Source organism: Kogia breviceps, chromosome 11, assembly GCF_026419965.1.
Source record: "Kogia breviceps isolate mKogBre1 chromosome 11, mKogBre1 haplotype 1, whole genome shotgun sequence".
In the NCBI taxonomy this organism is placed as follows: domain Eukaryota; kingdom Metazoa; phylum Chordata; class Mammalia; order Artiodactyla; family Physeteridae; genus Kogia; species Kogia breviceps.
The window spans coordinates 50,248,328-50,273,206 of record NC_081320.1 but is presented as its reverse complement, the minus strand read 5'-3'; the positions used below and the strand labels follow the sequence as shown (position 1 = coordinate 50,273,206).

The window sequence follows — 24,879 nt, the reverse complement described above, 5'->3', positions numbered from 1 at the left end:
GTGCCTCCTATATATGCCAAGTATACAGAAGGGGATACAATGGTGAATGATGTAGGCATGTATTGGTAGAATATGCGTAGAATACGGCGGAAAATCTCATGTCAGAGAAGTGGAGATTTTGGTTAAGACAGATGACTGCTTCCTAGAAGAGGCAGTTTAGTAGCCATAAAGAAGAGAAATATTACATCATACATCATGTATTGACCAATACATCATGGTCTCAAGTATTGAAGAACTGGTGCAGTAAATAACTGTGAATAAGCTATTTTATAATGGTGATCGCAGCAATTTAATTGAATTCAGTATTCTCACTGGCTAAGGAAACTCCCCCCCAAATCATGTGATTATTATCACATCTGGGGAGAAGTGAAAAGTAAAGGCATGCAGGATCAGTACTAGAAATCAACACTGGGTGATAGGTTCAATCCATCATTTGAGAGGTAAGTCACGGACAGGCAGCCAAGACTGATCCCATGAAATCAGGAGATGTGGGAGACAGCAGGTGCTAAACACTACAATCCAGAGAGGCAACAAATTATTATGACCCTTGGAGTGAATTCTAGGATTGAAGCAAATATTTAAAGTATCAATATTATAAACCATTCCTCTGGAGGCCCAGTGAATTTGCATCAGGATGAGACCCAATACCTCCCTCAACCCTGCCCCCCAATCCAATCCATGGGATAAATTCTGGAGAAACTCAGAACTATAGACAGACAAACAATTTTACATTGAGGAAATCTATAATGAAAGGTAGGGTCACTGATCATTTTAACAGATAACCTGCTGGAAGAGAGATAACATGTTTTCTGTAATTTATTCCTTCATTCAGCAAACATTATTGAGTATAGAGGGAAATCATGCCTGACTAATCCATTAAAGTAGAGAGACAAAAGTGAATGTAGTTAAGACAAGAATAAGAAAAAAAATTTAATTGACTCACTATAGGGAATTGACTAAGGAAAAGAAACAAAAAGACAAGAAACAAACAGGTATTTTTTTCTAGATAGAGAAGTGCTAACAATGGGGTTTCCCAAAGATTCCTGTGATATTATTCAACATACGGAACAAATACATTCCTGGAAATTTGCCTGCTGAATCTATTTTAAATTACAAAATCTCATTTTCTCACTTATTCTCATTATAAAATGAGTGATGCTATATTTTAATCCCTAATGTAATTTTAAATCCAGCGCTTTTATATATATGTATATATATAAAATAATTACATAAAATAAGTGATTGTTCTTAGAAAATACAATATTTTATGAAATGCACAAAAGAACATGGTACAAAGGTAAATCTTGTATTTGCCAGTAGTTAGAAGGATCTAAAGGATAAAAACAGTGGTAAGAAGTGAACAGGACAGCACATTACTTTTGTACAAAATCTTATAATTTACAGAGGACTTTAATACACACCATCTGTATAATTCATATGAAATGCCAGTACAACTCTGGTACATAGTAAGTACATAAGTTAAAAAATAATAGTAACAAGGTTAATCCTCATATTAATTCACAATCAGAAGGGTAAAGCAACTAACTGAAGGTCTCATAATTAGTGGAGAAGTAGAGACCAAGACATAGGACAAATCCTATGTCACCCGCAACCGGCCCGCTTACGAACTAATATCCTTTAACTCTCACTCAGTTGATTTCCACGCAGTAGCCCACCTGGTTTTCTTCTCTCCAGCTCCTTCTTCAACCTAAACCAGCTTCCCTCTAAACCAGTTGTTCTCAAGTGTGGGGATGATTTTGGCCAGCAGGGGACATTTGGCAATGTCTGGAGACACTGTGGTTGTTGCACCTGTGTATGTTAGTTAGCCAGTTCCATGGAGGCTCACCTGAACAAAGCACCTGTAAATGACTTGCCATGGAGGCAAAGGTGTTTTCCATGTCCCCAACAAGCAGATGATTTGGAAGCTTCTCAAAATCTAATCAACACTTTTCTCATAAAGAAAAGGTAACAAATGAGGACTAGGTCAGATATTTTAAAAGGAGTGGTGGGCAATGCACAGTTCAGATCAGAGCATGGAGGAAGCCTGTACCAAATGTCTGTAACTCTGTTCAGGGATATGACTCTGATAACTAATGCCAGTTGTCAAGAAAGAAAAAGCCCAAGGGCAAGTCAAAGCCCTAACCATAGCCTGATAGAAATATCCTGTAAGAACACCTCCTTGCTTTTGTTCTAATTCTCAGCTCACCAATCAGCCTTCTTACCTATAATTTAGTCCCTTGAGTAATTCATCCATCAGGTAGGGGGCACTGAAGCTATGAATATGTATTTGATAACCCAGGAGTTCAGAGTAAAAAGGAGAGGGCTTAGAATGAGACCTTGAAGAACACTAACATTCAAGGACAGGGGAAAGAAGCATAGGCCTGAAAAGGACACAGAGAAGAATGCTGGAGAGGTAGGAAGAATATTAGAAGAGCAAAGTGTCATTGAGAACTAACAGAAAAAAGTATTTCAAGAACACTGGAGTGGTCAGTGCTGTTGAATCCTCCTGTGTATTTAAGATGATGCTTTAAAAAAAAAGTCTATTGGATTTAGTGATACAGAGGGTTTTTTGTAATCTCAGTGTAAAAGGTTTTCAGTGTAATCAGGAGAAAAGTATAGCTGAAGTTGGTTAAACGCTGAGTGAGCAACAGAGAAATGGAGACTCCAAACAGAAATTCTTTTGAGAAATTTGATTCTGAAGGAAATGGATAAGACATGGTGGTACCTGAGATGAATATTAATTGTTTATTTGTTTAAATAGAAAAGAGTAGAGTCTATTTAAGTTGACCAGGAATCTCAAGGAATTCCAAATAGCCAAAACAATTTTGAAAAAGAAGAAAGTTCTCACACTTCCTGATTTCAAGGCATATTATAAAGCCACAATAATCAAAATAGTGCGGTACTATCAAAAGACAGATCTACAAGCCAAAGGAACAGAATAGACAGCCCAGAAATATATCCTCACAAATATGATCTTCAAATGACCTTCAACAAGAGCCAAGACCACTCAATAGGGAAAGAACAGTCTCTTCAACAAATGGTGCTGGGAAAACTGGATATCCACATGCAAAAGAGTGAAGATGGACCCTTACCTTACACCGTACACAAAAATTAACTCAAAATGGATTAAAGACCTGGACCCAGACCCAAAACCATAAAACTCCTTGAAGAAACCACAGGGGAAAAGCTTCATAATGTTGGATTTGAAAATGATTTCTTAGATATGACACTAAAAGCAAAAATAGACAAATGTGACTACATAAAACTTTAAAACTTTTGTGCATCAGAGGACACAATTAACAGAGTGAAAAGGCAACCTGCAGAGTGGGACAAAGTATTTGCAAATCATATATCTGACAAGAGATTAATATCCAAAATATACTTTTAAAAACTCCTATAATATAACTCAACAACAACAAAATCAAAAAACCCAATTAACAAATGGGCAAAGGACTTGAATGGACATTTCTCCAAAGATGATATACAAATGGCCAACAAGCATATGAAAAGATGCTCAACATCACTAATCTTTAGAAAAATGCGTATCAAAACCACAATGAGATATCACCTCACACCCACAAAATAGCAACTATCAAAAAAAAAAAGAACACAAAAAAACCAAAAAATAACAAGTGTTGGTGAAGATGTGGAGAAACTGGAACCCTTCTGTACCGTTGGAGGGGTTGTAAAATGGTGCAGCTACGAAAAACAGGAGGTTCCTCAAAAAATTAAAAATAAAACTATCATCTGATTCAGCAATCCCATTTGTGGGTATATAAGCAAAAGAAATGAAAGCAGGGTCTTCAAGAGCTATTTGTACACCCATGTTCACAGCAGCATTATTCACAATAGCCAAGAGAAGGAAACAATCCACATGCTCATCAACAGATGAATGGATAAACATAATGTGGTACATACATCCAGTGGAATATTATTCAGCGTTAAAAAGGAAGACAGGGAGCTTCCCTGTTGGCGCAGTGATTGAGAGTCTGCCTGCCGATGCAGGGGACACGGGTTCGTGCCCCAGTCCGGGAAGATCCCACGTGTCACGGAGCAGCTGGGCCCGTGAGCCATGGCCACTGAGTCTGCGCGTCCGGAGCCTGTGCTCCACAGTGGGAGAGACCACAACAGTGAGAGGCCCGCATACCAAAAAAAAAAGGAAGACAATTCTGTCACATGCTACAACATGGATGAACCATGAGGACATTATGCTAAGTGAAATAAGCTAGTCACAGAAGGACAAATACTGCATGGTTCCACTTACATGAGGTAGCTAAAATAGTCAAACTCATAGAAGCAGATAGTAGAATGATGGTTGCCAGGGGCTGGGGGTAGGGGTAAATGGAGTTGTCATTTAAAGGGTAGAGTTTCAGTTTTGCAAAATGAAAGAGTTCTGGACATGTTTCACAACAATGTGAATATACTTAACACTACCAAACTGTACAGTTAAAGATGTGTTAAGATGGTAAATTTTATGTATTTTTTACAATAAAAGTTTTGTTTAATTAAAAAATTTCAAGTTTGGGACTTCCCTGGTGGTATGGCATTTAAGACTGTGCTCCCAATGTAGGGCGCTCAGGTTTGATCCCTGGTCAGGGAACTAGATCCCACGTGCCACAACTAAGACCCAACAAAGCCAAATAAATAAATAAACATTTTTTAAAAATTTTTAGGTTTATTGGAAAGGTCCAGTTGACAGAAAGGATTAATTATTTTTAAAAAGCAGGTATCTGTGGCAAAAACTGTTTCTAAGCATTTAAAATATATTAACTTACTTAATTCTTATAATAAACCTATGAGTTAGGTATTTTTATATTCATTTTATAGTTAAGTGAACTCTGGCACAAGCAGGTGAAGTAACTTCCCCAAAGTCACACGGCTAATAAGCCAAGATTTGATACCAAGAAGAATGGAGCAGTTTGCACTTTCCACCAGTAAGAGAAGGGACAATCATGTGGGGTTCTGTAAAGGCCAGAGGGGATGGGATCCAAGTCTATGCCAGAGGCTCCCAAACTTTCTCAGTTCACGGCACCCTCTGTGTCTCAGAAATTTTTATGGTTCCCCTAGTCCAAAAGAAATAACAGAATTCAAACAATTTAAGTATTTATATCCCAACAACTTGGTAGCCATTTGAAAACGTAATACACAGAGATTGAAAGAAAAATATTTTTATTTAATTCCTAAATAACCACATTACTTACTAATGGAATGTGTGCACTATTAGAAGTCGGGCACTACACAACTTCTCAAACCTTGGAATCAGACTGTGGAATCAGACTGGAAACCCTTACCCTCATTGTGTTCTATGTTAATTCTTGTGTGGTACTTGCTTTTTATCACAGCAAGCTCTAAAAAGCCAGCTTCATATAGATATGACCTCCTCAAAAGGAATTTAGTGTGTTCTAATGTTGAAAATTTGCTCTACCTGGAGCTACTTGTTTATGTAGAATCCAGCAGAAGTCTTGTGTTTTTCTTGAAATTTTAAAATATCCTGCAGGACTCCTGTGAATTCACTGCAATTCCCAGGGTGCATCAGTGAACAGTTTGAGAACTGTGGGTCTAGGTGGGATGCTTGGCTTTAAACAGGAGTAGAGATTATTCCTCTATTATGGCAGAAGGATGGATACAGAAAGAGATTTATATGTTCGGCACACAGTGTTAACTGAGATCTCAAAATTCAACCTAGGATTCTACTTAGACCAAGGGGACTACCAAATGCTAAGTACTTCACTGTGGAAAGCCACTGTGAATATTTTACATTCAACACTATTTTATAAGAAGCATAGTTGCAGCTGCCTTTAATTTCATAGTCACTTAAGTAGTATAAATGCTAACCTAATAGTTTTATTTTTTAACTTTATTTTTAAAAATAAGGGGTATAAATCACAATTTGGCAAAAGCACTTGATGTGTTTTCTCTATCAGCTATTTTGGCATCTATAACATAATATTCTCAAATATCATGAATGTAAAGTTGCTGGGTTCTCACACCCAACCATATATACTAAGTTTATATGTACATTTCTAATTGGCACATTCCAAACTGTGCATCTAATACAAAGTTCTAAATTTGAAGTCATATTTTAAGTTTTTATATAAAAATTCAGTACAAGGACTCAAATATAATGCACTAAAAGTCTTCTATAGATGTAAAACTTTACTCTCCCTTTATAAAGTGCCTACATGTCTGGCATATGTTTGTTTCCATTTTGTAAAATACACATGAAAATCAATGAGAGTCATTAGATTATTCAGATTTTCAACTCATTTAGCTTTAAACATATTTACTATTAACTATAACTGGATATATGGAGGAAGTTCATAGTCCTGAACTGGCTTCCTTTGTGGCAAAATACCTTGAAGTTTCCAAAACATTATTAGACCCAAATGCCAAGGGCAGAGGCAGGGAATTATGAGTTTCTTCAAAGAAATGTTTTTAAATGAAAATGATTAATAAAAGAGAAGAAAGGACCATTTATGAAAAGAACAGAAATGAAATGTTGATTGATGACACAAAGATACATTATTATGAAGAAGACAAAAATTTTCTTTGTGTCACAACCGTGTTCTAAAACTGGGTCCATATATTACTGTATATTTAAGAGTAAATAGTTAATGTATTGATGAATTATCATAGGTCATCAAACTTTGGATTGAATTAATCAAGATACAATGTAAATTTTGTTTCTATTTTTCCTGGAAAGGAATGATTTTTTTTCCCTAAAAGAGTAATTATTAGGGCATGATATTAAACTGGCTAGCTGAACATTAAGATTACTCAGGTATAGTATTGAGTGTATGCAAACATACAGATACGCATTCTTATTCTTAATATAAACCTTTGTGGGTGTGACAGCCATGGGCATGCATCACTCAGAGCTCCTTCAGGAGGAACGAATGCTGGGAACACAGTTGACTGACCAAGACCAAATATTCCCTAGGTGTCTACTAGCCAATGGCTGAGCATGGTGTGGTACTAGTCCAACAGAGGACTCCTCTAATGAGCAGCTTTGACTCAGGGACTGTGGTGGCTGAAATTTTCTGAGCACCATGCTGCAGCCTGAGGCTCCTTATACCCAGTCCTTTCTCCTCATCGCTCAGGGCTCAGACCAGCATCACAGTCAAAAGGCTCTCCTACCTGCTTCCTTCCCTTTCATCTTTCACATTTCCCCATAAATCTACTTGCTCTTCTAGTACTATCTTGACATCTGCTTCTCAGAAGCACTCTGGGAATGTTTAAAAAGTATTTCAATTTAAAAAATACACATATAAATTGTTAAAATGTCAAAGAATACTTGGAATTAAAGCAACTGTTTACTGTCTTATCCCACCACAGCCTCTCATCCCACTCTCAAATGTAACCATTTCAACTCTTGGTAATTTCTCCTGGTTCTACCATCATATTTCTAAATATGCTGTGTCACTTAGAACTGCATTCAGGTGCATGTAATAGAAACATTTTTTAAAAGTCATTACTTAACCGAATGGAAGTTTGTTCTTCCTCACAGAACAAGAAATATGGCCTTAAGCAGTCCATGGCTGAAAAGACAGCTCCATGACATCAACAGGTACCACGAACCTACTTTTCATCCCCTTTCCCTTTATTAAGTGGCTTTTGGTTAACATTACTCCAGCAATTAATTCTTCCCTTTTCTGCATCGACTGTACTACTCCCATTAGCTTACCAACAGGAATAGATGTTATTTCTTGCATCTAAAAAAAGAAACAAAAACCTCTTTTAACCTCACCTCTCTCTCAAGCTCCTGACCTATTTCTCCATTTTCCTTTATAACGTAATCCTTTCTGATGTTGTAAAGCCCTAATTTCTCTCCTCCCATTTTCCCTTAAATACATTCCAGTCATGCTTCTGCCCATACCATCTATTGACCCTGCTCTAATCTAGGTCACGAATGACCTCCGTGCTACTCCATCCGATAGTCAATCTCAGGCAACTTGTTACTGGTATGCTACATACCAGCAACACTCAACTTTCCTCCTGAAACCTAGTTTCCAGGGCACCACATTCCCTTCAGTGTGCTCTAGCTCTCTGCGTCTCCGTTCTCCATCTCTCCCTTTCTCTCTCTCCAATCCCCAATGCTGGAGCACCCCAGAGCTCCACCCTTCTGCCTCCTCTAGTTCTCTATCTACACTCACTCCCTTGGTGATCTTCACTGATTTCTTGGCTTTAATACCATCTCTGTTGCTGCCTCCCAAATTCCTCTCTCCAGCCCAGGCCCTTCTCTAAACTACACATTCCTATAACCAACTGTCTACTAACTTCTCTACTTGAATATCTAATAGGCATTTCAAACACTGACATCAAAAACTGAGCTCCTGATATTTCCCTCAATAATGTCTCTTCTGTCTTCGCCATCTCAGTAAATGGCCATTCTTCCAGTTGCTCAGAAATTTCTCCTATATTCCACATCTGATCCATCAGCAGAATCTGGCCACTTCTCACCACTTAACCGCTCCATGCGGTCAAAACCACCGTTATGGCTGTTCACCTGGACTATGGTAGCAGTCTTCTAACTGATTGCCCTGATTTGATCTTCTCTTCCTTCAATGTGTTCCCATCACAATAGCTAGAGTTATCCAATTAAAAAGTAAATCAGATCAAGCTCCTCCTCTGCTCAAAAGCCCCGAAGGGTTTCCCATCTCACTTAGAGTAAAAGCCAAGTCCTTTCAAAGGCCTGGAAGGCCCTTATATAAACTAGTGCCTCATTTTCTCTCTGATCTCAATTCCTACTACTCTTCTCCTTGCTCATCCCACTCCAATCAGATCAACGCTTTGATGTTTTTCAAACACGCCACATATACTTCCATCTCAGGGCCTCTGTACCTGCCTTTCCCTCTGCCTGGAACCCCTCTTCTCCGGATACCTTCCACGGCTTGCTCCTTTATGTCTTAATCACAAGATTAAGATATCTGGTCACCAGATATCAGGCCCATCCTGTCCTACCATCCCCCACATATACTTCCTATTTTTCTTGCTTTATTTTTCTCTTAACAGTTTTTATTACTTTCTTACATACTTTAAATTTTACTTATCAATCCCTTCTTGACTGTCTGCCCTAATAGAACTTAAGCTACAGGGGAACAGGGATAATGGTCATTTTTGTCTGTTTTATTCACTGGCATCCCTAGCAATGAGAATTCTATTTGGCATATAGTAGACACTAAATATATATATATGCCTTGAGTGAAAGAATGGTCAAAAGCAGGGCCCTGTCCCTTCAGGAATATTTCAGATCCAGACTGGAAGAGCAGAAGCTGAAAAGCCACATCCCAGTTGAGTCTGGTGTGACATTATATATATATGTATTTATATATATATATATATATATATATGTACATGTATTTTATATGTAAAAATACATTTAAAGTATGCAATATTCCTACAATATTTTGCTTTTTTGTGTAAGTTGTCAGTGGGTCAGTGGGTGGAAATTTTATTGTAAACTTCTTAAATGAACACTAATCTCTGGGCATGCTCCATAGCACACATGAAAATTTCTCATACCGAAAAATGAGCAATAGAGGAATTTCAAATGCCTCAGCCTCGGGAAGACATATTTTTGGATAGGGGCAGTGGTCCATGGATTAATACCACTAGTGTGAACAACCTACTCTGCCTTCATAGCAGGCAGTGAATGGCAGTGCTTTGTGGAGCCACTGGAAGCCTGAGGCAACAGAAGAGTCAGTAAAACAGTGCAATATTTACTTAAAATTCTGATATTTTGCTCATCATAGGTCTTTTGAGAGGCATTAATTCTGATATTTAAATGTTGTACAAAAATATGACTTAAAAAAAGTAAGCTTTCTTGTAAGTCCTACCAGGAATCTCTGCTTACTTTGGCCAGAACTGCCTCATTTTGCCACTCTGAACAATAGGGTCTGTTCATAAAGAAAAATGGATACTGGACAAGCAACTAGCAATGTCTTCCATATATGTTATTTCTTGATTTAATCATTACTTACTGATTTTTTTCAGTAAAATTTAATTATCCTATATCTTTTATTATCTCTTATTAAATATTATTATTAATTCTCCTAGATCAGATTAGATATCAGATCTATCAGTTCCTTTTCTTCCCTCCCTCCAATATCCCTAGGAGAACCTTCTGTCCCCTGCCCCAATTTCGACCAGCTGCTACCTAGGCCTAAGGCACAGTCATCCTAAGATTTCTCTTCATTTCTTTCCTGTGTAAGATCCTCTGTTTCCTGGATCCTAAGAAATCTTGCTTCTTGGTTCACTCTACTGCTTTAGGGCAGCACATCTTCGAATAACTTCCTGAGAAAAAGTCCATCACAGGTATGTAAGATTTTCTGAGAGCTAACTAGCCTGAAAATGTCCTTGCTTGAAAGGCAATTTAGAAATCTAGACACAGAATTCTAGGCTAAAAGCTCTTCCCTTCAGAATTTTGAAGGCATGATTCCAGTCTTCTAACTCCTTGTATTGCTGTTGAGAAGTCAGATTCCCATTCCTTTCTATGTATCTTATTTCTCTCTTTTTTTTTTTTTTTTACTGCAAAAGCTTTCTGGATCTTCTCTTTATCTTTGGTTTTCTAAAATTCACAAAATATGTCTTGGTATTAGTCTTTTTGTCAACCACTGGGTCCTTTCAAACTGGAAACAAACATCCTCCAGTTCTGGGAAATTTTCTTCTATTATATTTTGTTTGTTTGTTTCTTCCCTCCTGTTTTCTATCATTAGTAAGATATTGGACCTTCTGGCCTGATGCTCTAATCTTCTTATCTTCTATTGCCTATTGTTCACGATGTCCTTTTGTATACTCTGTTCTGCACTATAGGGATATTTTAACTGTATCGTTCAATTCTTCTATTGATTCTTCTACCTATGCTGTCATACTTTTTAAATTTATTTTTATTTATTTTTGGCTGTGTTGGGTCTTTGTTGCTGTGCGTGGGCCTTCTCTAGTTGCAGCAAGCAGGGGCTACTCTTCGTTGCGGTGCACGGGCTTCCCACTGCAGTGGCTTCTCTTGTTACGGAGCACGGGCTCTAGGCACACGGGCTCAGTAGTTGTGGCTCACGGGCTCTAGAGCACAGGCTCAGTAGTTGTGGTGCACGGGCTTAGCTGCTCTACAGCATGTGAGATCTTCCTGGACTAGGGCTCAAACCCGTGTCCCCTACATTGGCAGGTGGATTCTTAACCACTGTGCCACCAGGGAAGCCCCTATGCTGTCATATTTTTAATTCTCAAGAGCTCCTTTCCTTTTTCCTGAGTATTCCTTTTTCAAAAATAGCATCCTATTCTTGTTTCAAAGATGCAAGAACTTATCTTATTTCTCTGTAGGGATTAATTTTAATTCCCTGAATTTAGTTCTGTTTATTGTACTGCCCCTGATTCTTTTTCTTTTCTGTTTGTTTTAGCCTCAGACTCATAGATCTTAGATTTACAGATGGAGATTTCCATGAAAGTACTGTGGATCTCTGGCTCCCTGGTTGTATTTATTTTTTAATAGATCTTTATTGGAGTATAACTGCTTCACAATACTGTTAGTTTCTTTTGTACAACAAAGTCAATCAGCCATATGCATACATATATCCCCATATCCCCTCCCTCTTGAGCCCCCACCCACCCTCCCTATCCCACCCCTCTAGGTCGTCGCGAAGCATCGAGCTGATCTCCCTGTGCTATGCAGCTGCTTCCCACTAGCTATCTATTTTACATTTGGTAGTGTATATATGTCGATACTACTCTCACTTCACCCCAGCTTCCCCCTCCCCCTCTCAGTGTCCTCAAGTCCATTCTCTATGTCTATGTCTTTATTCCTGCCTGCCTGGCCACTAGGTTCATCAGTACCATTTTTTTTTTTTTAGATTCCACATATATGTGTTAGCATACAGTATTTGTTTTTCTCTTTCTGACTTACTTCACTCTATATGACAGACTCTAGGTCCATCCACCTCACTACAAATAACTCAGTATCGTTTCTTTTCATGGCTGCGTAATATTCCATTGTATATATGTGCCACATCTTCTTTATCCATTCATCTGTCAATGGACATTTAGGTTGCTTCCATGTCCTGGCTATTGTAAACAGTGCTGCAATGAACACTGTGGTACATGTCTCTTTTTGAATTATGGTTTTCTCAGGGTATATGCCCAGTAGTGGGAGTGCTGGGTCATATGGTAGTTCTATTTTTAGTTTTTTAAGGAAACTCCACATTGCTCTCCATAATGGTTGTACCAATTTACATTCCCATCCCTGTTTATATTTAAAAGTGAGTCTCCAAAAAATTGATTGGAAGCTTGGTGTGTATCAGGAGGCTTGTTAACTTGGGCTTCACTATAAGGAGACTTGTTGGCACATCTACATTTGCAAAGGGAACTATCAAATATCAGTATCTATAGGCTTTGCTCTGGGAGTAATAATCTATTCTGTCAGACAAGGGTCTTCTAAATAAGTTACATTGAGAAATAAGCCTCGGTGCTGGAGGGGGTAAGGAGTTGGGGAAGATCTCACCATTCCAGATACAGACTCTTACTTAATTCCCTTATTTTCAGTCTAGCCACCTTACTTCTACTCTGTGCTTAGAATCTTCAAGTCCAGAAACCCCCTAGTTTGGTGTTTCCAGAAAATAATTATCCCATTTCAGTTGTTCTTTGTAGAAACCACCTCTGGTTTTCATGTTTTAGCCTACATCCCACTGCCAGGCTAATCTCTGTGCTTTCTCTAAATTCTTATTATCTTTTTAACTTGGTGTCATACAGCTTAGCACTCACTACTGTCCTAGTGATTTTACATGTCTGTTTTCCTTGACTAGGTTATGCTGGCAACTCAGCCCACACTTTACACATCTTTAGTGCCTCTTGCAATGGTGGCAGTCAGTAAATACTGTGTGATGGGTTTTGTATAACAATATGCTATTACTAATAGTTGAAACTTAAAACCATGGTTTGTCAATTATTATTTTATGAGGAAATCAAAACTGATTTTCACACAGTTTGATGAAAGATCAGGTAATGATGCTATTCATTCTACAACTGAGGAAGTTAAAATAAAATAAGTTCCTTAAGGTCACAGTTTATCTGTGATATGCTTGGAAAATAATCTCTACTTTTACATAGCCTGTCAAGTAATTCATTACAAGAATTTAAAAAGAAAACTATCTTTTCTTGGCATTTTAAAATTGTATCTGGAAATGTCGAATAAGTATAGAAAGAAATCAGGGTAAAGATAACTATATCATACTTTTATGCTCAAATGTACATATATAATTCAAATACTTTAATCTAAAATCAATATATATGAAGTTACATCTATCTTAATGATAATATTGCTTTTAACTAATTATGCAGTAATCTGCAAATATAAATGTGACTTGAAGCACAATTTAAGGAATTAAAATATTCCACCACAGCAGTGTACAATTTAATAGTATCTTAATGCCGAAACCATTATTCCCTAAGAACAGTTTGGAAAATGGTTTAAGAAATTCAAAGCAGAAAATTATTAAATACTTTCTCATAATAAAATAATTTTAGGAGATCAAAAGAAACAGTGAGAGATATATGTGATACACTTTTAATTCATTTCAAACTAGTAATAGGCACAGTCTGAAAAACCAACTTCAAAAGAAAGTTTTCATATAGAACATATGTATACTACCAAACATACGGTGGATAGCTAGTGGGAAGCAGCTGCATGGCACAGGGAGATCAGCCAGGTGGTTTGTGACCACCTAGAGGGGTGGGATAGGGAGGGTGGGAGGGAGGGAGATGCAAGAGGGAAGAGATATGGGAACATAAGTATATGTATAACTGATTCACCTTGTCGTAAAGCAGAAACTAACACACCATTGTAAAGCAATTATACTCCAATAAAGATGTGAAAAAAAAAAAAAAACATATGTATAGGTAAGTCTTGATTTATAAACTGTTCTGAATTTACAAATGGAAGGAATTATTTTTTAAATGGTACAATTTATAGGTCATTGAATTACTGAATCAACATGAACTAAGCTTTGATACTGATGATAACCTATCAAAAAAAATTCTTGTTATTCAACAGAGGGAAAAATCCAGGCTCAGATTGCATCCTCTGAAATTCTTTATGTTGTTGTAGTTGCATCACTAATTCCTAAACAACTGAACCTTTTGAAGAAATAAGGATCCCTTAAAAAGAAGGCAACCAAGATAAATTCCATATAGCCTAAAGTTACCCCTTTTTGAGGGGGGAATAAAAGATTTACATTAGTTTAAGAGTGGCACAGTCAAAAACTGAAGAGTCCAACTATGTTAGCATCAAGATACTGAGGAACTTTTTTCACTTCTTTTCTAAGAATTAGAGAACATTATGTTGTGCTCAACAGCTGCCAATTTAGGGTTAAATATATGGGGAAAATTACTAATAGAAATGTAAGCATATGTTAACTTTAGAGTTACCACACTGGATGATGTACAAATGGAGGATCCTAAGGGAGCCTATAGAGATGATTTACTGATTTTGCAGCTAACAAAAGGTTAAGGGGATCCTTCTGAAAGTTTAGCTTGAGCGCCAAATTTTAAATTTTCTGTCATATTAGAGATCTTTAAGAAAAACACACATATTCATAGTTTTAGAAGACCTAGCTAATACTCCTGTCTAGAAACTGTGGTAGTGGATGGATAATGTTAGGAGGTCTTTCAAAGGCCCTAAAAATATGGGGAAAAACCTGGACCTGTGGACACAGTGGAGGTCAAGTTATCTTGTTGAAATATATCACATCAAGTATGTGCTGGTAGTAAAAGGTCTATTTAAGGCATATCTTATCAATCATAGAAATAAAGCACAAAATATGACATAATATAATGGTAAGTTCCATTGGAAATGCTAAAAGCAGACTCATTGGTACAACAGCCTATGAAATCAGTATTATCAGGTTGCTATAAATTACAGAAGTAATTTTGTATATATTCTATCACGCAAATTTCTTTTCTGAGTTGAATTAACTCAATAGTGAGGAATATCCCTCTTCATACTCTCCCATACACACATGGACACAAACCTGCTTATTAAATTAAAATGCAATAAAGTCTATTTTAAAAGGATTGCCTACTGAGATGCTCCACTGCATATTTTCAGATGCCTGACATGTTCCAACTTACCTGTGCAACAGTAAGGGTGAGGCCATGAGACACACCTCTTACTATAGGTGGTAGGCTTCCCCTGCAGTCAAATAATTTTGAACCAGCTTTTGAAGTGAGTAATGGCATTGAGAAGTACAATTTGAGTTGTACTAAGTTTAAAACTTTCTGGAGTATATTTTGTATTCAAGTTTTAAAGCCTGATTAAAATTTTTATGAAAACAAATTATGAATTTTTAAATAATTCCATCATTTTCAATAGTATCCTAAGTCTAATTTAAGAAGTATTATGGTTTTAAAAAAGAAACAAAATTGAGTTATTTGTAGTGAGGTGGATGGACCTAGTGTCTGTCATACAGACTGAAGTAAGTCAGAAAGAGAAAAACAAATACCGTATGCTAACACATATATGTGGAATCTAAAAAAAAAAAAAATGGTCATGAAGAACCTAGGGACAAGACGGAATAAAGACACAGACCTACTAGAGAATGGACTTGAGGACACGGGGAGGGGGAAGGGTAAGCTGGGACAAAGTGAGAGAGTGGTAGTGTATATATGGACATATATACACTACCAAATGTAAAATAGATAGCTAGTGGGAAGCAGTAGCATAGCACAGGGAGATCAGCTCGGTGCTTTGTGACCAGCTAGAAGGGTGGGATAGGGAGGGTGGGAGAGAGATGAAAGGGGGAGGAGATATGGGGATATATGTATATGTATAACTGATGCACTTTGTTATAAAGCAGGAACTAACATACCATTGTAAAGCAATTATACTCCAATAAAAATGTTAAAAAAAAAGTATTATGGTTTTAAAAATATTAATTCAACCTTGTAAACAGTCTCTGGAAAGTACTAATTATGACGGTTGAGGAGGTAACTAAAGTCCCTTTTATGAATAAAGGTAGACTAGTTTAAACAAAAAATGAGGACAAACTAGAGTCCACTAAAATGAGATCTATATTCAAATAGTAGACTGAGACAAGTTTATAATTACTACAAATTTAATGCTGTAGATTTATGGATAGAGCCATGGGTCTAAACTTCAAACAAGAGTAGTTAGACCTAAAATTCGTGAATCACATTGTAAACAAGTAATTAAATTGATATAGGATATTTAATTCCATAAAACAGTTATAATTATTAGTAGTACTGATGTAACTTCAACTACATGTAGGAGTAGAATATTACTAATGATTCTTTTTATCATAAGCAAGTAAAAATTTTTCTGGGCAAATAACATTTTTTAAGCCTATTGACACAGCTGAGATATTTGTCCATTATTTTATGATCAACGGACAAGTGATTATGTCCTGAATCTAGACCCATTCAACATGTAGCTTACCTTGTCCAGGCTCTAATAGTGCTGTCCAGAAGAACTTTCTGTGACGGAAATGTTCTGTATATATATTGTCCATATGATAACATGTGGCTACTGAGCACTTAAAATGTGAGTAGTGCAACTGAGGAACTGAATTTTTAATTTTAATTAGTTTAAATTTATATTTAAATAGCCACAGGTGACTACCAGCTACCATATTAAACAGTACAGCTTAGAGGATTCAAAAAGTAAGAGCAAATGTCTTGTTTTGTTAGGTCTAACTCTAGTCTGCTTGTTGATTTCCATAAGCATGGTGTTCACAAGTGCTTACAAGAGTGGTCACAATACCTTTTGTCCTATGGTTTTACCTTCATTCAAAAAAATACCAAAAATATATATATGATTAAATCTATGACAAACAAAAAATACCATCTGAAAAGACTGTTACTAGTGCTTATAGTGTCAGTACAACTATACTGATTAATGAGGTAGCCTGAGTCAATCTGTCTAATGTTAGTTCTAGAATGATTAGAATTCAAACTATGAAATACCTGTTCCTAAAAAGTTTTTGTCCATTACCTATCATAACACAAGAATACCAATTACTGCATAGTTTTCAGCTCCATTGGTTAAACACTGCAAAAGCATGTCAAACCTTTTTACCTGACAGACATATTTGTTCTTCCATTTGCTCAGCACACACTGACTATTTTGCATCAGCTCCTGAAGGAAACAGAAAAAGAGAATGCAGTTGGCTATACACATTGTCATTGCCAGTTAAAGTGCTTCTGATTTGCAAGCAAAAAAAAAGATCAGCATGCCTCACAAAGATGCAACTGTTTTGGAACTCCTCACTGGACAAAAGCAAAGCTATCATCACCAGGAGAGTTGATCCTTTATGAAAATTAAAGCTGTTGAAAGATGTTTTAAAACAGATTTGTTTGTTGCCATTTTTGAAACTTCTGGAAAGATACCTCCAACTCCTTGAGTGAGTCTCGAAGTTTTTCTGGGCGTCTGTTTTTGAGCGTCCATGGAAAATCTCGTGCTGGCAAACAAAACGTGTACTACAGTTTAGTTAAACATGGTTTAAAAAGGAAACTCTGCTTAGCAATGTGCCTTAGGAGATTAAAATAAAACACCTCCTTAATTGAAAGGAAGTAGGCTTCATTTCCATCATCAAATGACAGTTTTTGAAAGGCTCTGTCATAAAAACAGGATTTTTACCACAAAACAATCTCCCTGATCAAAATTTTATGATGACAACTAACAAGTCTCAGAGAATCCCTGGGAAAGCTTCCTGGGCCTGTGAATCTAGCACTTAACAGTAAATGACCCACTCTTTACCACAGAAGTAACATTTTCATATAAATAATTAAAGATTCAATCCAAAAGAAATTCCAAACTGTGCAAGTAGCCTTATCAGATCTGAAAATTCCTATGAGTAAATGAATATAGTGAGGAAAGAAATAAAATTGAAAAAATAACACAGAGAAAATGAATTTAAAATTAAGCATTACACTTTTAAACTAAAGACAAATTTGAGGGAAATCCAAGTTTTAACAGATTAGACACTAACAGTGCTCTTTTCTATTTAAAATAATTCTCTTTAAAATCTACACCACAATTCAATAATGATAAGCCTTTGTTTTGTTTTAAATTAAAAGATAAAATTATTTAGTAGAGTCTCAATGTTAGCCTAAGACAAACTAAAAATAGTTCTGTTTAAAAGAATTAACAGAATGTTAAATTCATTATAATGATATCTATTTCATCACAAAAACGAATTCATCTCTGAATACTCCTAAATAATAATTCTAAATGCGTGTGTACATGTGTTTTGTATGTATGTACATATAATATACAGTATATATAGGCATTTAAATTTTTATAGAATTGCTATATATCTTATTAAAGCAAATTAATGACATTCTATAAACATAATTTATGATGTGCAGAGCATATGTAAAAAGTTTTAAATCTCTGTTGTAGGTACTAATACAGTATTTTTAAAAATTAAATGTTAGCTTGATCATTTAAAATGAGAACAAGTAGGATATTCAGCCCCACCTATATTCCAAATAAAACAGTCATATTTTAACCACATTATACTGTAGCCATATTACATATATAACACGTTTATATATTTGAAAACAGGAAAGACTATAGAGAATAAAATGCTAATACTGATAATTACAAATCTTATTCTCTTACAATGGGTAAAACATATTAATAATTTAGGCATAATATGGATAATAAAATGTTATAAGAATTTAAGCATGGTATACTTATTTTAAATATATTAAATAATATAAATATGGTTCATTAAGAAAGTTTGTGTTTACAGAAGCATATATCTCACCAAACAATGGACAGAGATTTCAATGGTCTAAACGAAAAATTCCTAACAATATAATTCTTATTCACATGTTTATGTACCTAAACAATGGGAATTTATAAGAAATTTGTAAGGAATAACATTTTCTATTTGTGCAGAAAGCTTAAAATATGTTTTAAGACTGAATTTTCAGGGATATTAAAACTCCAGTTTTATAATAATTCCAAAAAAATGTAAAGTAAACTTACATTCTGCCAGCTTCTGCTTTTCTTCTAAGTTACCATGCTCTGTTGCTGATATTATGGCAGAGGAGAGATGGAAAAAAAAAAAAAGTGGAAATTATTTTTATTATAATACTTTATATTTCATATGTGCATAAATAATGTATACATGTTATTGAGATTAATAAAATATGCTAGACTTTTAAAAAGGCAGTTGAAAAATGCCATAATTTGGATGTTTTCATTTCATAGAAGATTTCCTAAATTTATAGTGAAAAGGCTTACAAAGCACAACAGGTGGGCCAATATCCTGAGTTCGCAATCTCATCAGATAGGGAACAGAACTGCAACTGAGCCCAGAACAGAAGCTGCTTCAGTCTGTCATCAGAACCATGAAGTCAGCCTATTAGCCACCAAGCTAAGCACACAGGATGCCCACACAAGCCCCACTTCAACAGAGACCAAAACAGGAAGTAACTCTAGCTAGAAAGACCTTTTGGCCCATCATGAAACTTCTGGGATTAACAGGATTAATCAGATAAAGAAAATTGATCACTCACTCAGAAATGCCTATTTCAGATATCAGGTGAGGATCCGGGAGGCTAGCATCAGTGGGACCCATGCATTAACAATGCCCTCTACTGGGACACTGATAAATAAACGAGAATAGACTGTCCAGTTATCAGTCTAATCAGCAGTAAAATGAAAATTTTCAGGTTCTGCTATAGCATTTTCTCAATATTGCTTTATTTTATATAGAATAGATATCAACCTCAGCATTTTTCTGAAGAACTGGAGTAACCTTTTTTGAAATTCTAGAATTCATCTAAGACTCATAAAAACAGAGTTTTCAAGTCAGTATTTTGCAGTTTAGAATACAAAGTTTATAAAAATCACTTTAGTAGAACACATACTTTACCTGGTGGCTCCTTCTTGTCATAATACCGGTAGATCCCGATGTCTCTATCTGTAGAAAGGAAGAAATGACATTAGATTATGGTAAAAAGTTACGGAGAATGAGAAACCAACCCATACTGTACGGCAGGGTCGGTAGGGCAGGGAGGAGGGCAGAAACAATCTCTTTATGTTACTGGAAATAAAATACTTCAAAAGTATCTGGACATGGGTTTATCTATTCTAGGGATATTCAGGAACTGGATAGTTTATCAGTCCAGTTAGAAAAGAATTACACAAAACTAGAATGGCATGAGGAAAGAAGTGGCAAAGAACTGACGACAAGGAAGACCAACATTTTTCTCTCACGCTTCCTCTGATATTTTCACAGGGTGCTGCCAAAAGAAACTACCAAATGAAATCAGTGGATAGAATTCTGAGCTGTGGCTTTCTTTTCTCTAATTTAACTTGAGTCTAGTAGGGTATTTGGGGGAAATCTGCAGGAAAGAAAGGTTTAGAGGAAGGTGTGGATAAATTATCTGAAGCTTGTTTTAGATTAAAAAAACCTTCCAAACCATTCCAATTCGGATGCTTTGCTGGGGTTACAAAAGCAAAGCTAGGCTTCCAAGATGCTGAGAGTGATTTAACCATGGAATCCGTTCCTGCAGTTGAATTACAGGAGAACAAAATAATTGTGTCCACTTTCTTCCTATCTGTGAATAGTGAAAAATTTCTTTCTTTGAAGTAACATTTGTTTCCTTCCATGCAAAATAATTCTAGTTACTAACAAAAGGATACTACTTCTAAAGAAATGGAAGCAGTGCAGGCTGCCCCCTAGTGACTGACTGCTCCAAACTTTCTCAAACTGAATGATAAAACTTCCTCAAAAAAGCTATAATTAAATTTTCAAATATAGTTTTCCAAAACAGTCAATCATGCGTACTTACTGAAGCTCTATTTTATCCATCATGGCACTAATTGGGACATATAATTTAAAGAATACAGTTTATTTCTGTTGGTTATATTGAAGATACCTAATAAGGAGTGCCAGGGAAAGGTCATGAGTAGGGCTCCTAGGGTACTGATAATATTTTATTTCTTGACCTGGGTGAAGATTTTTTTTCACTTTTTGATAGTTCAAAACATATCTTTATAATCTTTACACTTTTCAATACATATATAATACTTTTAATAAAAGATTCTTAAAAAATCCAAGAACCATATGCATTATGTACACAGGCCATAACCTGTGAACATAATGAATATGTGTACATAATGAATACTCCATCATTCCATGCATCCAAGTATTACAACTCTAGAATAGAACTATGAGGATAATAAGGGGTCCTGAATTCTATGCACAAGTCTGACCTACTGCATTTGGCCCAGAGTGGGGCTCTTAAAACTGAAGCAGGAATAGAAAGTCATCCACATAAGACCCACCTCACATGGAGTGCCAGAGCCTAAGCTGGATGAGGAAGGTGTCCATAGGGAGAGTCAGCCTGACATAGTATGTCAGAACCCTAGCAGGGTGAGAAGCACATTCATAGGAGCAATGGCCTCATGTTGGGTATTAGAGGCTGAATAAAGTGAGGAGGACATCCACATACAGGGGCAGCCCAACATAGTGTGTCAGAACCTACACGGGGTGAGAAGGACATCCATGCAGGGAAGGGAACTGCCACAGAGACAGAAGACTGTCTGCATACAGGGTGATTTTAAGTAAATAAAATAAAGATATGGAAGCATTAGCTTTCCCAGTGAGAGAGAAGTACAAATATAAAAAGAGAGAACATTAGAATGAACCCTGTGGTGATAGATTAGAATTTGAGGTACTGGTATGAACTCATGGTTTTCGATATATTGAGATACAGAAGTGAATGTGGATGCAAGTATGTGTGCATGCATACAAACATACATTCCCTAAGCTCTGGCCACTGAGAGTACCTGGGAGCAGTGATACTCCAAGAGCGATGAGTGCACCTAAAGCACACCTTGGCTTCTAGATACTATTCTCCTCTAAAAGGAACCAAGCTCCTTAGAGAATTGGCTGGTTCCAGCACTGAGGAAGGGAAAGTATAGTATAATAAGAGCCTGAAAGATCTGTTGTGCCAGAAAGAATGGAAATGCTCAAATATTAACAGGGACATGGCACAAGGACAGAGAAGCCAGCTTGCAAGGGTCCCACTGGCCACATCAGGGACAACTTAAACATCAAAATAAATAATGGATTAAAATCACTGACTAAAACAGTACCTGAGCCCATAGGGATAAAATAAATTAAAAATATATTTAAAGTTTAATGAGGAATAAGATATTCACATATTTTCAAGGTACCTCCCTTACAAAATACTAATTAATTCCAAAGAAGAAAGTAACTTTGCAGTGGAGAAGCCTAGAAGACATCATCTTAACCAAGTGATCATGAACACCATCAATAAAGACACAAATTGGAATTGTGCACCGCCTGTTAGGATGCATTGAGAATACAGCATCACTTCTGGAATATTCCCACCAGATATGCATAATTTGAGCCTACTTATGAGGAAACTTCAATGATCTAAATTTAGGGACATACTATAAAATAAGTGGTAAAAAAAATCTTCAGAAGTGTTAAAGTCACAAAAGTTATAAATTTTAAAAAATTAAAAGGATGCAAAATTTGTTCCAGAATTAAAGAGAATAAAGAGACATGATAACTAAATGTAACATGCTTTTTTCTTTTTTTTTTTTTAGGTAAGAAGCAGATTTATTTAGAGAGAAACACTCCACAGACAGAGTGTGGGCCATCTCAGAAGGTGAGAAAAGCACCAGGATATGGGGTTGTCAGTTTTTATAGGGGTGGGTAATCTCATAGGCTAATGAGTGGGAGGCTTATTCCAGCTATTTCAGGAAGAGGTGGGGATTTCCAGGAATTGGGCCACCACCCACTTTTTTGATCCTTATGGTTGGTCTTGGAACTGTCATGACGCCTGTGGACGTGTCATTTAGCATGCTGACGTGTTACAGTGAGCGTATGCTGAGGCTTAAGGTCTAGTGGAAGTCGACTTGTCCACCATCTTGGACCCATTTGGGTCTAATCAGTTTATGTCATGTCCTTGGGCTATGTCATTCTTTCAAAGGTTGTGCCCTGCTTCCTTCCCCCCTCAGATATTTTACTCCCATATTCTTATGAGAAGCAGAAGGGCAATGATCAATCTTCTGTAACTGCTTCAGAGCTGAGTGGGGGGTGTCGACCCTGCCTGTCATGGAGTAAAAATCTCTGGATGCCTGATCTAGGGGCCCCAGAGGCAGGACAGCTCCTTGTTTTAAGTCAGTATGGGCTGTAATCCTCGCATAGCCATCATTTTGGTGTGGAACTGTTGTAACTGCTTCCATAGCCTTTCTATGAATCTCCTTGATGATGAAGCACTTTTTGTAACAGCATCAGAGTACAAAAATATCTATAAATGACAAAAGACTTAAAAGCCATGGTTAAACATCTGATTATAGTGTAATCAATAAAGAAAGTTGGTTACAATAACCATAATTCCAAATGATGACATTTAACTTAACATACCAAATAATCCTAGTTAAATATTTCTCTTTAAGATACCTCAGGGGACCTCTAAAGCACCCCAAAGTTAGCTGGAAATCAAAAGATGCAATTAAAATTTGATATTTGGGAAGTTTGTCAAGAAGTTTTAAAACACTTGGTCAAATAAGATCATAGGTCACTGTGAGACAATACTTATTCCTTAACCAAAGTTACAAAGATCTCAAAAGCAAATACAAGTCACTTAAAGGCAAAGAAACTCACACAATCTATTGTCAAAAGCAGAATTTCAAGAATACTTTGGAGGGAGAAACCAAACCCAGTCTTGTTCTAGCCCATTCCTAACAAAATCCATTTACCCAACTAAATTCAAACCAGTCTCAGAAAATCCTGTTCATGCATAACTCTTTTCAGTATTTTTCATTCTTCACACCTTATTTTACTAAAAAAAACCATGTAATTCTGAACAAGAACCATTTGCTATAAAAAATGACATTGGAGGGACAATTGGTGAAACTCTGAGTATTAGATGGTAGTATTATTATCACTGTTAATTTCTTGATTTTGATGGTTATATAGATGATGTGGGACAACATATTTTCTATAGGAAATACACACTAAAGTATTTGGGGGTGGTGAGGCAGCAGATCTGAAACTTACTCTAAAATGGTTCAAGAAAAAAAATTCTCTGTACTAACAAGTTTTCTGTAAAAGTCTGTGATTACTTCAAATTAGAACAGCATTTATCAAAAAGACAAGAAATAACAAGTGTTGGCAAGGATGTGGGGAATAGGGAACTCTTCAGCACTGCTGTTGGGAATGCAAATCGGTGCACTCACTATGGAAAACAGTATGGAGGTTTCTCAAAAAATTAAAAATAGAACTATCATGCGATGCAGCAACTTCACCTCTGGGTATTTATCCAAAGAACATGAAAACACTAATTCAAAAAGATCTAGGTACCATTATATCATGTTCATTGCAGAATTATCTACAATAGCCAAGATCTAAGTGTCCATCAATGGATGAATGGATAAGAAGACGAGGTATTTATACACAATGTAATACTACTAAGCCATCAGAAGAATGAAATCCTACCATTTGTGACATCTTGAATGGACCTTGAGGGCATTATGCTAAGTGAAATAAGTCAGAGAAAGACAAATGCCATATGACTTCACTTATATGCAGAATCTTAAAAACAAACAAAACACAAACTCACAGATACAGGGAACAGACTGGTTGTCAGAGTCAGGATGGTGAAGGGGAAGGTGGGTGAAATGGGTGAAGGGGGTCAAAAGGTACAAACTTCCAGTTATAAAATAAACAAGTCATGGGGATTTCATGTACAGCATGGAGACTATAGTTAATAATAATGTATTGCATATTTGAAAGTTGCTAAGACAGTAAATATTAAAAGTTTTTATCGCCAGAAAAAACTTTTGTAACCACGTATGGTAGTGGAAGTTACCTAGACTTA

General features: G+C 36.3%; 1 protein-coding gene across 10 annotated transcripts in view; it reads right to left on the bottom strand.

Annotated features, from left to right (window-relative positions):
* The window catches only part of WDPCP (WD repeat containing planar cell polarity effector), a 437,730-nt gene that overhangs the window by 306,279 nt on the left and 106,572 nt on the right, over positions 1-24,879 (bottom strand). For 7 of the 10 annotated variants that reach the window (XM_067007522.1, XM_067007524.1, XM_067007520.1 and 4 more), the window contains exons 4-7: positions 19,890-19,937; positions 18,998-19,042; positions 17,389-17,459; positions 17,078-17,137 (exon numbers count right to left, since the gene is read on the bottom strand). In XM_067007522.1, coding sequence (XP_066863623.1) covers positions 17,078-17,137; positions 17,389-17,459; positions 18,998-19,042; positions 19,890-19,937 — 224 coding nt within the window. Of the gene's footprint in view, positions 1-17,077; positions 17,138-17,388; positions 17,460-18,997; positions 19,043-19,889; positions 19,938-24,879 lie in introns of those variants that run through there. The other 3 variants (XM_067007528.1, XM_067007529.1, XM_067007525.1) reach the window with 2 other exon arrangements.